This window comes from Poecilia reticulata, chromosome 1 (genome assembly GCF_904066995.2).
Source record: "Poecilia reticulata chromosome 1, P_reticulata-male-v2, whole genome shotgun sequence".
NCBI classification, from domain to species: domain Eukaryota; kingdom Metazoa; phylum Chordata; class Actinopteri; order Cyprinodontiformes; family Poeciliidae; genus Poecilia; species Poecilia reticulata.
Window position 1 is genome coordinate 17,723,606 of NC_088830.1, and position 15,317 is coordinate 17,738,922.

General features: G+C 39.2%; 1 protein-coding gene across 27 annotated transcripts in view; it reads left to right on the plus strand.

Moving 5' to 3' along the window:
* Positions 1-15,317, plus strand: part of rims1b (regulating synaptic membrane exocytosis 1b) — a 64,126-nt gene that overhangs the window by 29,198 nt on the left and 19,611 nt on the right. For 12 of the 27 annotated variants that reach the window (XM_081607672.1, XM_008406321.3, XM_081607589.1 and 9 more), the window contains 16 exons: positions 1,899-2,194; positions 2,521-3,392; positions 6,253-6,293; positions 6,457-6,567; positions 7,180-7,279; positions 8,542-8,665; positions 9,110-9,156; positions 9,869-9,984; positions 10,059-10,189; positions 10,359-10,530; positions 10,900-11,053; positions 11,206-11,262; positions 12,973-13,126; positions 13,604-13,720; positions 14,109-14,171; positions 14,576-14,653. In XM_081607672.1, coding sequence (XP_081463798.1) covers positions 1,899-2,194; positions 2,521-3,392; positions 6,253-6,293; positions 6,457-6,567; positions 7,180-7,279; positions 8,542-8,665; positions 9,110-9,156; positions 9,869-9,984; positions 10,059-10,189; positions 10,359-10,530; positions 10,900-11,053; positions 11,206-11,262; positions 12,973-13,126; positions 13,604-13,720; positions 14,109-14,171; positions 14,576-14,653 — 2,633 coding nt within the window. Of the gene's footprint in view, positions 1-212; positions 297-1,898; positions 2,195-2,520; positions 3,393-6,252; positions 6,294-6,456; positions 6,568-7,179; positions 7,280-8,541; positions 8,666-9,109; positions 9,157-9,868; positions 9,985-10,058; positions 10,190-10,358; positions 10,531-10,899; positions 11,054-11,205; positions 11,263-12,972; positions 13,127-13,603; positions 13,721-14,108; positions 14,172-14,575; positions 14,654-15,317 lie in introns of those variants that run through there. The other 15 variants (XM_081607611.1, XM_081607637.1, XM_081607673.1 and 12 more) reach the window with 6 other exon arrangements.

Genomic DNA, 15,317 nt, shown 5'->3' on the forward strand with positions numbered 1-15,317 from the left:
TCAATCAGGCCATGATGAATGTGGTTTGGCATACTGAAGGCTAAACGCTAAACTGACTGCTAAATGCATCTCAGTGGCTGTCAAGGAGTAGCTTTTTGGATTTTTCTAAAGGTCAAGGAGGTGTTTTTTGTTTTGTGCAGCGGTTATACAGCCGAACACATAGGACGTCTGTGTTTCTTTGCTTTTTCGGATTTATTCTCTGCAAAAATAAACCAGAGGGATTATAAATGCGGAGGGAGATAAATCCTGTTTTTGTGCTGTCGAAGTGAGGTGATATTCAATAGCCATGGCTACATGTAAGTATTAGAGGTCTGCAGAGGTTTTGTGAATAAGAATGAAATATCCTTCATGTCCTTTTATCATATTTGAATGCACCAGTGTCATTTTTTAAGAACACACTATGCATCTGTTTACTGTGCATCGCAAAAAACATTCCCTTCTTGTTCAGCAGCAACATTAAACTTTTGGTCACAAAACCAAGTATTTATCTTTGCATGACCTAAAATGACTTAATACATTAATAAATACGGTACTGATTTGTTGTGTTATAAGAATGCATTAGTGATACGAGGTTTATTTAAGCAGTTTTTTTATTTGTTAGCTGTAGCTGAATTAGCACAACTTTCAATAAGAAATTTCAAGGTATGTAACCGATATTCAGTTAAATGTTGGGGAAAAAAAACAGAATGTGAATTATTTCTGAATTAAGTTTTTATTTTTAAAATAAGCTTCTCTCTGGAGTTATCAACAAATTAACCCTCAGTTTACTTTGCCCCTTTGCTATTTTAAACCCTCTAGTAATTTCTCGTATTTCAGGTTAGAATTCTCAACAACAAACTATTTCAGACATTTAGCCAAATGACGTTCGCTTTTGTTTTTGTAACACAGCACTTTTTTTGACAGCTGGAAATAAATAGTCATAAAAAGTTTATGTCTCAAATATAATTTAACTGACCTGTACACGTCCAGAAAACTGTATATTAAGGCATATCTCCTTTTGCTATTGTTCAGATCTCTTTTTTGGGATAGTTCATCATTATCCAGCAAAAAATGCAGCTAAAAATATTTTGCATACGCTTTTGTAATGTGTTGTGTTTTCCCCATCAGTATATGTGTTGATTGCTTGATTGCATTTTCTGCCTTTCCAATAAATAAGGCAGTTTTGAACATCGAATTTTTAATTGAAAACTTGAGTATGCGTTTTCTTTTAATAAAGTTCCTTGAGACGATGTTGCCTATTAGCACAATATAAATGAAGCAAACTCAGTTGAAACTGAATTCAAATAAGTCATAAGCAACGTTCTACAGCAGACATTATTCAGTGGAACCACAAAGGTAAATTACCACAAAATTTGAGTAAAAGAACAATGCCAATGTTTGCTTTAAGTCACTGGTTGTCGGGTACAAAATATTCTTCTGACTGGTTCACACTAACTGATGATTGGTGTAAAATGGCACATTTCACAGAGTGATTTTTCTTTTCTAATTTTCAGGAACAAAATGAAAAATAATGGTGCACAATGACCAGTACTTCTCCACAAAATGTCATATGTTGTGCAGATTTTGATTTTACATCACATTAATTTAAATAAAGCTCAATTTAGATACAGCCTCTCTTCTGGGTTTGGTGTGAATGGAAAAGAGGTATGTTCGAGGAGCAGTGCGAAACATTTTTAAAACTAAACACACAAAATCACCTCCCATGAACTGCTATTCAATTGTTTTATGGTCTATTTATTAGTAAGTTTTATGGTTCTTTTGCTGTTTGTTTTTTGCAAAGTATATGTTGTATGTACCAAGCCACTGATAGGTTTGGCATTTCTCTCATGTTGTGAGACAATTTATCTCTGTCTTCTGAAATGAGTCTGTAAAACATGTGTTTCCTTTCAACCTTTCAGGTAATGTGGGTTTGCAACCTGTGCCGTAAGCAGCAGGAGATTCTCACCAAATCAGGAGAATGGTTTTCGGGGTCAGGGGCGAGGTCCGGGAGCCTGGGCACCTCCTTGAACGACCCGGCCACAGGAGGTGAGGGTCAGCGTGACAGGAAGCTTCTCCGCTCCAGATCGCAAGCTCCGCCCTCCAGCACAAACGCAGGGCCGCCAGACGGGACACAGCTGCCCGCCGGAGTCCTCCCTGCCAAGGCTGGTGACACCATGCCTGGCTCTCGCTCCCAAAGTGAACCACCAAAAGAAAAGTAAGTCACAAATTGAAAAATTGGATCTATATGTTTTTGTCTTTATACCTTATGTCCACCATTTTCCACTTTAACAATAAGAGCACTATGAAAAAAGTTCAGTAATACCTTGTGATACAAAAGTTTCAGATATTGATCCAGGCCTTTGTTACAAACTGTTCAGATTACTGCCATTAAGTCCTCAATGGGAATTTATACAAGGCACTTACAAACTCCAGGATTTCCAAAACTCAGCTACTAACATTTAACGTAAAATAGGATCTAAATAGTTATTGCTAGAAATGTGTGTTTAGATTCAACAACAAGTATTGTCTCTTCCTACCTAGAAAAAGGCCAGTATCCCTTCATGAACAAAACGGGAGGGGAGGGATGGGACGGGGCAGTGGTCGCAGACCTCCTGGCAAGCTTCAGTCTCAGTCATCCTTGGATGAGCGTGTCAGCACTGGAGACAGAGAGAGACGGTTCGGAGAAGGACGGCGACTGGAGAAGATACACTCTCAAGATTATGAGGATGGGGAGGACAACTTGAGGCATTCAGGGATGCACCGCAGACATCCGGAGGATGAGGAACAGAGGGAGAGGCAGCGCCGTGAAGAAGAGTTCCAGAATCGTTATCGGAGTGACCCCAACCTGGCAAGGTATCCTGTAAAACCACAAAAAGAGGAGCAGGAGATGCGAATGCACGCAAAGGTATCCAAGGTACGGCACGAGCGACGGCACAGTGATCTCGCAATCAATGAGGTTGGATTGGGACCAGGTGAAGGAGGTGGTGGGGGAGGTCATGTACCTCCAAACCGTCTGGCCAGGAGGGGTGGAGGTGGTGAAGGAGAGCGCAAGGGCCTCCTTGAGAACCACCGAGCCTTTCCTGGTGACAGGACCGCGGGGATGGGAGGTGGACCACCACCTACAGGAGGTGGAGGGAAATCAGGGCCCCAGACTGGAGGACTGGTGCCCAATGATCAGGGCTCAAACAACTCCCGCCTGGAGACTGGCACAACAAGAGACAAGGGTGGGGACCACCTGTTGAGGAAAGACTCGCAGAGCTCAGACCAGTCCGATTCTTTGCGGCCGCCCCCTCCTCGGTCATACAAAGGCAAGCGCGGAATCAACAAGAGACAGATGTCCATCAGCAGCTCAGAAGAGGAGGGCGGTTCCACTAGCTGTGACGACGTGGACATGGAAAGCGTCAGCGAGAAAGGTCAGTCAGACAGATGTGTTCAGTCCACTTACTTACTAATCTAAATCTCTCTGAACTCCCATGCCATCCTTTCCTATTTGAATACTATTGCACAGCCATTGTGATAGTTATTTGCTGAATCTCACCTTTTCTCCCATCTGTCTCTCTTTGTTTTGTGCATTCAAACTAAATTTGATCTTTGCACTTGCTATCCTCTCATCATCCTCCAAGTCATGGCAAAACACATTTACATGCATTCTATGCTTGTAAGACTAGAATCAGTGGAGTAAATGGTTGCATGGGTATTTGTAATCTGATCTACAGGAACTGCAGACAGCACTGATTGATTGTGCAAAAGGTCAGACACATTTTTCAACCTATGACAGAGTTAAGCAGAAGAAATGTGATCCTAGAGATGCATCAAGACAGGGTAATTTACATGCAAATTTAGCTTTATAAGGAATTGTAGTCATATTCTTACCACAACAACAAAACCGGTTTAAAAACATACATTTTTTAATCATTTTGAAGCAGAGTGAGATTCTAATCTCTGAGACCGTTACATTATCAGTACTTTCAGTGTCTGGACTGTAAAAGTAAATGCCAACTGATAGAAATGTTGCAGCCACTCAGCACAGCGTGCATTACTATATCTGTGCGTCATCTACACCTCTGTGTGCTGCGGATATAGTCTGCTGCTCTGAGAAAAGCTCTCGTTTATTTGAAGAGTCCCAATGATTTAGGCCAGCAGATTTGTGGAATTAGGTCACTGGCTCGCTGGCTACGTAATGCTCTGCGAACATCCAGCTGCCACAGCCAAGCATGGACTACCATCTGAAATCATGCCTGGTTGTGGCAACACGCTGTATACTGCGCTCTCAGCATTACTAAAATAAGACCTGCTGGGATAGTTGCTTTCAAGGGCCAGCAGGTGGAGTTAGTTGTGCCCAATCAGCTAATCATCCTCATTGGTCACAGAAATGGGCTGTTTTAATCCAGATTAATGTAACTCAGAGGACACTAATGGGTAAATAGTGTAGATTCTGATTATTAGCCGTTTTAAATACGCAGTGGAACTCAAAAGAGAAAGATGGTTTTAAATATCTTTTCTGTTTTTAAAATAGCTTAAAAAGTTTTTGTAAAAATGGTTCTGCTCAACTGTCTTTTTTGATAAAATTAGAACTATATTTGGCATTATGATTGATGTTGATGCTTGTGGCAGAATATTGCAGTAGTGTTGGCATGCCAGAGCACATAACATAAGTCTTGATGTATAGTGAAGTAAATGGTAAATAGACAGAAACTATACTTGTTTGCTTCTCACACTGGTCACTTCAAGAGTTTTGAACCTGGAGCCAAATTTACAGACATGCTCACCTTCATGCAGCACAGATTGATTGTAGTTAGGGGTGGGCCATATTATATCATATATCATATCATACACAATAATATCGTAAAAAAAAAAAAAAAAAAACTTGCCCGGGAAATAAATTTGATCTTGACGCAAATGTCATGGCGTAATATGTGACTCAACCATCACATGCAGCAACATTCAAGTTGTGACGGTGAAGGCAAATATGGCTGAACCGCCATAAAAAAGCAAAGAAGAAGCTGGTCAACTGGTCTACAGTCTTGACTGGACCGTATTTCACAGAATTAGCTTATATATCTACGGTAAGGTAAGAATATACAGTAGTGTTGTGGCCGCTGCAGTTCCCATACTCGCTGTTTCCTGGTTACACCGTGTTCTGCCCTGCTTCAGCTCACCTCTCCACTCCACACAGAAAGTATAAACCGGTCAAACACGGCGAAAAAACTTTCTGAAACACCGATGTCCTCCCAGAAAATAAATAAATATCTCGCAGCTCTGAGCAAGGTTCAGTTCAGGGTCACCGATATGAAATAGGAGAAGTATTTCCTGATCGTTTTTTTTTTCAGCACCCGGTTGACTCGATGGCTACTCAGAAAACAGTAGCATAGAGAAGAAGCTAGCTAGCTGCAGCTAGTTACGTCTGCTAACCCGTAAACATTTAAATAAATTAGTTGAGGCAAGAGTTGAAGCTCCTTGTTACTCTACATCCCGAGTCAGATATATTTACGGAAGAAGAGTAACAAATTTCACTCATTGTTAATAAAGCAACGAAAACGGCGCTGCGTTAAGAGAGGAAGGAGGAGGAAATGTCAGGGACAGATGGAAGAAATGAAAGCGGAACTTGGTTTTTAAGTTTGGTGTGTGTAGGGTTTCCTATGTGAAATATTTTGGTGTTGACCATTTTAAGATGGAAGATTCTTAGTGTTGCACATAGGGATTGCTTTTAAAACAAGTGGAAACCGCGTTCTCATCTTGTAAAGCTAATGTTATGATGAAGCACAGCAGTTTATTTTCTGTAGTTTCATTTGGTATCTAATTTCAGGGTGTTTTTTTTTTTTAAGTCAAATTAGTTTACATTTATATTTATCAATTTTTGATTTTCTTTTGTGCATTAATATTGTGTGATTTTGTATATATTTACAAATTAACATTTTTTTTATGTGACTTTATAAAGGAAAGTAAAAAAAAAAAAAAAAGTAGCCCTCCTCTCCCAAAAAAGAAAAAGTTGAAAATGTGGAATATCGTTATCAAGGTATTTAAAAAATATTTCGTGATATAATTTTGTGACAATATCGCACCCCTCACCCCTTAAATTGAGGTCAAGTGTCTTTCCAAAGGATGGTTAAAATTGAGCCCATGACCGTTTACAACCCTGGTCCTCAAGTAGCCTACCACCTGCATTAACCTATTTTATCTAAGTTAAGTTCTCAATATTTATAAAATCTTTCTATTAATACAACCTGAAGCAAAGATATTAATCTCTACTTGTCCTGCTCTCTGTCCTCACAGGAGATTTGGACTGTCATCCTTTAGATCCTACAGTGTGGCATGTAAGTATGAAAGGATTTTAATGGCCACTGCTGTGAGTGCATTCCTATAGGAGAATTTTAATTAATTTAGAATCACATTTAGTTAAACTTGAATATGTACACGTCATTCCTCTGAATAATCTGAACTCTCGTATGCTGTTTCCTTTGTTTTCTGTCATTGCAGCATCCGGTTACGTGGCAGCCGTCCAAAGAGGGTGACCACCTGATTGGGCGTATCACATTAAGCAAGAGGTCGGCTCTGCCCCGCGAGGCCGGCTCCCTACTGGGCCTCAAAGTGAGAGCACAACTTCGTTGTTGTTTTGCATTCAGAGAAAACATATTCCTTAAGCTGAAGGTGTAAATGTTCTGTTTCCTGAGGAGCCTGTATAATCTTTAAAGACTGTCAGCATGTGAGATCTGTATTTAAACAGTGTGCTTAAGCCTAAAAATTATTCCTTCTCAAATCCAATCTAAAGATCAAGGCTGATTGTCACAATACCCATGGAAAGTTGTAATTTAAAAGATGAGTTTGTTAAACTCTGAGCAGATGCATAGAACAAATCAATGTGTGAATGTTGGTCTTACACATGGAAATCAACGATTTGATTTGAAATCGAAACAGTAATTTCAGCAAAATAATTGTTGCTGATGAAACAAAACTGAATAACAACTGAAGCACACAGCTTCTGCTAGAAACTACTGAAAAAGCATGACTGAGGTTGAAGTCTAAATCCGTGAAAGGACTTAGACCTGAACCTTCAGAGACATATAAAGACAATTACAAAGTCGGCCTTCTGTCACCTGATGGACATTTCCAGCATTAAAGGACTAATGTTACAACAAGATCTAGAGAAACTCATACGTGCTTTCGTTTTTAGTTGCATTGATTACTGTATACTCTGTGCAGGTTGTTGGAGGAAAAATTACAGAGTCTGGAAGACTTGGGGCCTTCATCACCAAAGTCAAAAAAGGCAGTCTGGCAGATGTTGTGGGACATCTACGTGCAGGTAAAGAACAGATTTACACATTGTTTTCTACCAAGAGTTATTTTTACATGAACAGACTCAGTTGTCCCAGTAAGTGATTGCCTTTCTAGGGAATTCTTGAAATTAGGTTGTATTGTAAACCTGCTAGTTACCGGATGAAATAAAGTATTTTTTTCCTGCTAAAAATATACAAAATGTTTTTAGTTATTGGATAATTTTTTTTATGCTTTGAATTTTTTACATGTTCTATTTTACTAATATTTTTGCATCTGTAACATGGAGAATATATTTCAAAGTTTGCTACTACAATATCAAGATTCAACATCAAAATTTAAAGCTATTTTTATTTGATGAACTGTCTTCACAAGCAGGTCCCACCAGACAGTGAGGGTCTGGGGGGCTTGAGAAATGATCCTGAATTAGTGAGCGTTGCAACCACATTTAATTTCCCTTTGCGATCAATAAAGTATTTTTAAATTGAATTGAATTAAATGCTATAACTTTAACACACAGCATAGAGATCTAGAATTATACCATTTGTTCATTGAAAATGAGAATACTGGTAAATATGTTTTAATGGTCTTAGCAGAAATAAATCAAAAACATTTCTTCCAAGTTGGTATGTAACTTTTGTTAATTTTTTTATTTTTTTATTTTTTTTACATATTTGGTAAAATTTTCATCATGTCATGTCAGTATGTTATGAGACGGAGACCCTCCTCTTGACTGATTTGTTGTTTCTGATGTGTATTTCTGGGAGCACTGGGAGAAGGGAGAGGTGCTCAGTTTTTTCACAGAATACCTGTCTCATACTACACTCTCACAGCATAGTGACAGTTTCAACAAATATGTAGAAAGCATTTTTTTAAAATAAAAGTTACATACTCCAGCTTTAATAGGATGAGTTTTTCTGATCTCCACTCTTCATTGTCAGCCGGCTAGCCTCATTGTAGTGCTTGTCCATGTGTTTACAAGTCTCCCTGGCTGCACACTGAGGAGATCTGCCCGAGTGGAGGAGAGGTAGAGGAGGCATTTGATATGGCAAAGTTTGAGGCATAGTGGTGCTGCAAGATAACAACGTGCTGCGTGGGGTGAGAGTGACGGTGTCTCCACGAGCTAAACCACCAGCTGCTAAACCACCAGCCCAAAAGGGAAAACCCTGATAGTCTCTAAAGCCAGTCCTCCCCCGATATCACACTTTTCATCATGTAACAACTTTGTACCTGATACACAAATCAAAACTAAACTCGGGTTGCATCATCTGCTGGTAATCTGATTTCCAGGCGACGAGGTCTTACAATGGAACGGGAAGTCATTGCCAGGAGCAACCAAGAAGGAAGTGTACAACATCATTCTTGAATCCAAAGCCGAACCTCAAGTGGAGATCGTAGTCTCAAGGCCAATAGGGTAAGACTGGTGTTATCAGTATGCAACTATTGCATTTAAAGTAGAGGAGTAACGGCACAGGTTTTATTCTAACAGATGCGTTTGATATCTTTCCTCTTGTATAAAAGCTCCATCAGTCGAATTATGTCCAAAAACCTTTTGAGAAAAGTCTATAGAGCCTATCAGTAAGTAGATTTAATGGGTGGAGGCCCTTTACAGTGTGTCCTCCCTAAAATCCTGATGATCCATCAGAAAAATCCTCTTTTCCAGATGTTTCTTTCTTTCCTCTCCTACCCATTGTGCTACCTAAGCCTATTTTTATGGATGGCCTTTATTCTGTTCACAATTGAGCTGTTTGTTCCACATCATTTTGTAAAAAAGAAACACTTCAATATGCTCATAAAAACTATGAGCAACGTAGTTCTGTCTGAATTTGAATGTCTTCCAACCTGCTACCTTTTACAGAGACATCCCAAGAATCCCAGGCTCCCCACACCCTCCACTAGAATCCAGTAAGTGCTTTTAGCTTTGTTGTTGCCGGCCATGAATGGAGAGCAGCGCATTACATGAAGAAGGCGACTTAGAAACACAGTTTTACATTTCAACGTCAAATATATTTAGTACATTTGTGGCTTTTCCTAAAAATTGCATTTAAGTTTTACAAAGGCTTTGAAAAAAAATCCAGGCTTCTTACAGTGTGGTTAATAACTTGTAGAGTGGAGAAAGATTTTTGAAGAATTTCAGTTTAATTTTCTTGTGCAGCTACAAACTTCAGTCTACACAGATGACTTTACTTTTGATGGAAAAAAGGTGCACATTTTCAGGAAATGTATCTGTTATTGTTGTAAGAATTAAGGGTTTCTATCAAATCCTGCTGCTCCTGGTTAAAAAATGTCTGAAATCAGCAACGTGTTTGAACTTTCCACATTCCATCTTTATAAATGGTTTTGAATTGCTCAGTATACTTTTCAGAACGAAGTCCTTGCTTTTTCGTGGTTCACTTCTTAAAAGCATGGTTTACAGGCCCGGTAACTAACATGATTGAAAACTCAAATCTGTAGTAAACTTAGTGTAAAAATATGAATAATGTATTGTTGGATACTATGAGTCAAAAGGCAGGGACCTTCAGAAACTATCTGCAAAATGTTCTCGTTCTTTCTACTGTTCACTCTGTAGTCTCACTATTACAATATTTCACCAGAACCTTTGTTTTTCGTCTATCAGCTGGCTCCAGTTCATTTGAGTCACAGAAGATGGATCGTCCCTCTATATCGGTAATGTCCCCTACCAGTCCTGGCACCCTTCGAGACCTTCCTCTTGTGCTGCCTGGACAGCTTTCTGTAAGTAAAGAAAGACGTGTTTGGTCTGAGGTTTGTCTCCAGTGGAGGGAAACTACATTTCAACATCTTTTTAGGTAAAGCTGTGGTACGACAAAGTGGGTCACCAGCTGATTGTCAACGTCCTTCAAGCCATAGACCTGCCACCTCGACCAGACGGCCGACCTCGAAACCCATATGTCAAAATGTACTTCCTGCCGGATCGGAGGTAAGGAGGTTTCATGTATTTTATCTTTACCACTCTGCTTTGCCCGTATCGGGCTAACCATACCATCCCCCAGCGCTTGTATTATATAAGTATAACATTTACATTTTGCATTTTAAAGGTTATATCATCCGCTTGAACTCATTTTGCTGGCTTTTCTTTTGGGTTCCAGTGACAAGAGTAAACGACGAACTAAAACGGTGAAGAAGAGCTCTGAGCCAAAGTGGAACCAGACTTTCATATATTCCCATGTTCACCGGCGGGACTTCAGAGAGCGCATGCTGGAAATCACTGTCTGGGATCAGCCCAGAGTGCAGGAGGAAGAGAGCGAATTTCTGGGCGAGGTTGGCGATGCCTCACAATGTCTCCGTTCTGATCACAGAACATCACATTGCTAAAATGTTGCTCTATTTATAATGAATGGAAAAGTACAAATCATGCTGTGCTGACATTTTTTTAATGTAAATTCTGACAAAGGACAAAATTTACAGCTATAAAGGTTTTATGTTTTTTCCTCTCAAGCAATGGTTGTGTGTGTTTGAACAAATTGCTAAAGTCATTCAAATATTTATTTTATTTTTAACTTAAAAGATTAATAGTCATTACATCCTTTACAAATATTAACATCACCATTCTGATGACACATGAAACACTCATTTTTTGATTCTCAGTTCTTCTTTTCCATCATCTGTCCTCTGTCTCTGTCCTGTCAGATCCTAATAGAGCTTGAGACGGCCTTATTGGACGACACCCCCCACTGGTACAAACTCCAAACCCATGACGTGTCCTCCATACCTCTGCCTCAGCCCTCTCCATACCTTCCGCGCCGACACGTCCACGGAGACAGTCCGAGCAAGAAACTACAGAGTATGTCCTTCAGGATGCAGTTTTCTGCATTTCGTTGGACCTGCTATGTGTTTGAGTCTGCACCGGTTAACCTCTCCCTTTTCTGAGCTTTCTCCTTTGTGTCAGGACGTCTCAGCTTTGCCCTGTCTTACCCTGTTTATGTGTGTATGCAGGGTCTCATCGCATCATTGATACAGAGTTTGATGATGGTTTGATAGGTGGGACTAAAGGTGGGTGGGGGGCATGATTACTGAGTTTTTCCCTTGTAGTAGCTTGTAATTGTCCAGCACTTGGTGAGAAGCTTCTTCTTGCATCCTTCCTCCCCTCGTATAAATAATTTAAACATCTAATTTGCACCATCGTATTAAAAATACACAATTCTGTTGTGACTTTTTTTTACTCTTCATCGTGTCCTGCAGCACAGTCCACTGTAATCTTGTGCCCTTTAGTTTGTACTGACCTTTCCAGAAGCTGCAGTGAACTGTTTCTCCTCCTCTGCTGGACTGTAGACTTACTGAAGCACTGAGTGCATGTTAGACTGCAGAGCTCCTTTGTTCTCTGCCATTTCACTTACTCTCAATCCCCTGCATGTTTTTAGTCCTACCAGCTTGTGGCTCACTTCACAGGAGACAACATGCACATGAGGATGACCTCTTTATTTATATTGATATATTTTGCTTTTTATGTTTTACTTTTTTGACCAGCAGTAAATGTCTTTGTTGTTTGTCTGTTTCTGCAGTAGCTTTAGTTTTCACCAGTCTAATGTGCGCCTGAGTCGTACATGTTCAAAGTTAATTTTGCCCTTTTTAGATGCCTTAAAGGTGTTGTTTGTGACAAAAGGAGCACTAGTATGCTCATTGGCAGTATGAAAAGGATGGCAGACCAAAAAACAATTCCACATGAAGTCGATGCTGAGGGTTGGTTGTCTGCAATGTTTTTCATTTAATGAAAAATCCTTCTTTGTACAGTCATCTCCAGAGACTCCAGGCCCCAGAAAAAAAAGCAGACTCAGAGAGTCAGTAACTTTATTTTGAAGAAAGATGTATAAAACACAGGAAATACCAGAAGACTTGAGAAAAACCCAACATTAACAGAAAAACAGTAGAGCAACCTGGAAGATAACCAGGTAGCATAATGATTGTGGAGGATAATAACTAAGCAATTTCAGGTGAACTGACTCCAAATGGAAGATATCAAGGAACTGGAAGCAAGAATGAACAAGGATTTTTAATGATTGAAAATATTTACTCATTAAGACAAAAATACATAACCCCCCAGAAAAAACTAAACAGAAATTCACTAAAAATGCATAATAACTTTACCCAAAATATTTCTGTCTAATTTAATACACATGTCTTTTCTGGATAATTAAGCAGGAAGAAACAGAGCACCTTTCACTTCGTAATATATTATAAACTAGAATTAAATAACACTTATGTTCATTTTTTCCACAAATACATGTTTAAATATAGCTACAATAGGTTATTTGAATCAAGAACTATTGCTTTTTAACTTTATTTGATCGCTTGGTCAAAAAAAATAGCTTTGTCTGTAGTTAAGTTACAACTTTAACGGTTTGATTAGTAGTTCATCTGGTGCTACATACATTTTTAAATCTCTGGCCTGAAAGAGGCACTGCAGAAACAGTCAGGCACTTGATTTGCTTGTAAAACATCTTGATGTGATGTTCTACATCCAGCAAAAGATTTGCATCTGTAGTAGTAGTAGTAGTAGTAGTAGTTGTTGTTGTAGCAGTAGTGAATCGAATACCTCTTTTAACTGACGCATCATTTTTAAATGAAATGAAAAGGTTTGATCTGAGTGGGTTCACTCTTTCTTGATTGCGAATTTATGTTTGTATCCATATAAATCCCTGAAGGATGTTTTTTTTTTTTTTTTTTTTTTGGTCATGCGTGTCCACATCCTGTGTTTGTGCCAAGGTGGAGAGCGAAACTCCCGTGAGAGAGATCGGAGCAGCACGTTGGCTGTCCCAGATCAGCAGCGCCCCATCCAGCACCGCTCCCGCTCCGTGTCTCCTCACAGAGAGGACTCCTGCAGGGCTCGGTCTCGGCCCCCACACGTGCCCATGCAAAGGTCAGCTTCCCGCAACAGCGTCTCACATTTCCTTTTATTTCTGCCTGTAGTCTTCTGCACATCTAAACTGACAAGGCAGGCAAAGGAGAGCATTAGTAGAGAAAAAAAAATCAGCAGTCCCATGGCAGATCAAAAGTTCAGTTTAGAGAAATTGTTGTCAGGGAAACTACATGCTTCACAAATTTGACCCCAGTGGAAGAGTGGTAAGAAAATCTTTTTGTTTATCCCTTTATTTTTACAAAGGGGCTTAACATAGCTTAATGTGGAAAAGTCTGAGTGATGCAAACACTTTACAAGTCGTTGTATCACACACGTCAGGACTTGTTCTTTGGATCCCTGTAATAATCAAGCAAACTTTTTTTTTTGTTTGTTTCTTATTTGTAGTAATCAATGTCTTTCAGTCAGAATCCATAGTGTATTAAATAAATATGTAGTGGATTACATATACTTTAATGTAAATGTATACATTTTCTTCAGGAGTTTGGATGAGATTCACCAAAACCGCAACCACTCACGTTCCCCGACACACTACCACGAGTCCTCCCTGGAGCACCAGCGCTCCGGCGACTCAGACTACGAGTATTCAGAGGACAGGTAAACTAATATTGGGGCGTCTTGAAACTCTGGAGTGAAGAAATGTGTAAAACAGTAATTTATCAGTAACTGCTCACAACATTTTGCGCTACAAAACCCTAAAATTGTTAAACGTTAGATTTATTTTGTGAAGGTCGCCTCTTAATTTGCTTAGTTGTTTTTGTTTTGTTTGTAATCTGCTTTCACCAAACTAATTCTACTAATACGCCTAACTGTGTTCGTCTTAGACATAACTGTAATATGAAAAATATTTTTCCTGCTTTCTATCATTCATAAATCCACTTTGCTCATCTGCGCTGCCATCCTGTTTTTTTTTTGTTTTTTTTTGTGTGTGTGTGTTTTCCTGGGTCGTTTTTCATTCGTTCACTCATCGTCATGGCACTGACAGTGAGGTCCTGGAGATGAACAGATCAATTCGAGGCGGGAGTGCAGAGTGCCTACATACCAACAGGTACAAACACCATTCAGCTGTGTTTTAATGGTTGCCATCATACCTTAACAACTTCATCTTAACAGACGTTTTTTGGTGTATAAGGAATGAGTTGAATGTTTCTGATTTTCTGCATCTGCATGAAATCAAAGGATTTTGCATTTGTGCCTAGGTACTGCAGCATACTTTGAATTTCTTTTCCAGAATTCCTTTAGATTTTCACTACTGCCTTATATATATATGCATATAATACAAAACACATTAATCAATATAAAAGTGGATAAGAAGCCTACCCTCTCCATGGGCTGAACAAAGACAAAGCTTTCTTTCTCATTTCCTAGCATTTTCTCTGAGATATTTTCTCTATTTTCCGCTTTTTTTCTTGTCTTGCTTTCAATGTGCATGATTTCTACTCGTTCAACCAGGAGCATAGGTAGATACAGCAACACGCTCCCCCCCAAAATGCCCCTTTTAGTAAATGGTATCCATAAAGACATTTACAGGTAAGCGTTTTACACTCGGAAGGCAATCTTGTCTTTCCTTCCTTTTACTCTGTGCTTGTCTTATTTCAGTTACTCATTTGTGAAATTGGTGAATCTTTTTGGTACAACAAGCCTCCCATTGTGTTGTTGTTGTGGTCAGAATGTTGCAGAAGCCGGTCTGGATTAATTCACCCATCACCAATTTGTACACCTATTTCATGCCTACGTTTTGCCCTTTCATCTTTTCCTACTACAATTTCAGTGTTGTGAGCAAACCATCTTGTCCCCCTTTACTAAACCATTGTATATCAATTCATATCTTGCAAGGTATAAATTTTAGTAAAAACGAGATAATTTAAAATATCTATATTTTCTAAAGAAAACCTACCGGCACCACGTTTCTAAAGGTTTTGATTCTGATCCCATTTTGAGCCTTTTGACCAATTGACAAGAGAAAACAAAATAACTCTAAGGGACATTTGATCACATTTATTGGAGCAATATAATGTTGCTTAAGTTTATTAAAGAAATGCTCTTTAAATCAAACACAACCATTTGTTGGTCCCAATTTATTGATTCCAAACACTTTGCATATGACAAAAATTGCTATTGGGGTCTCAAAATTATGAACAGCAAATGCCAGAATTACAAGTGCCATTTCTACTGAATATTTCATCCCTCGACA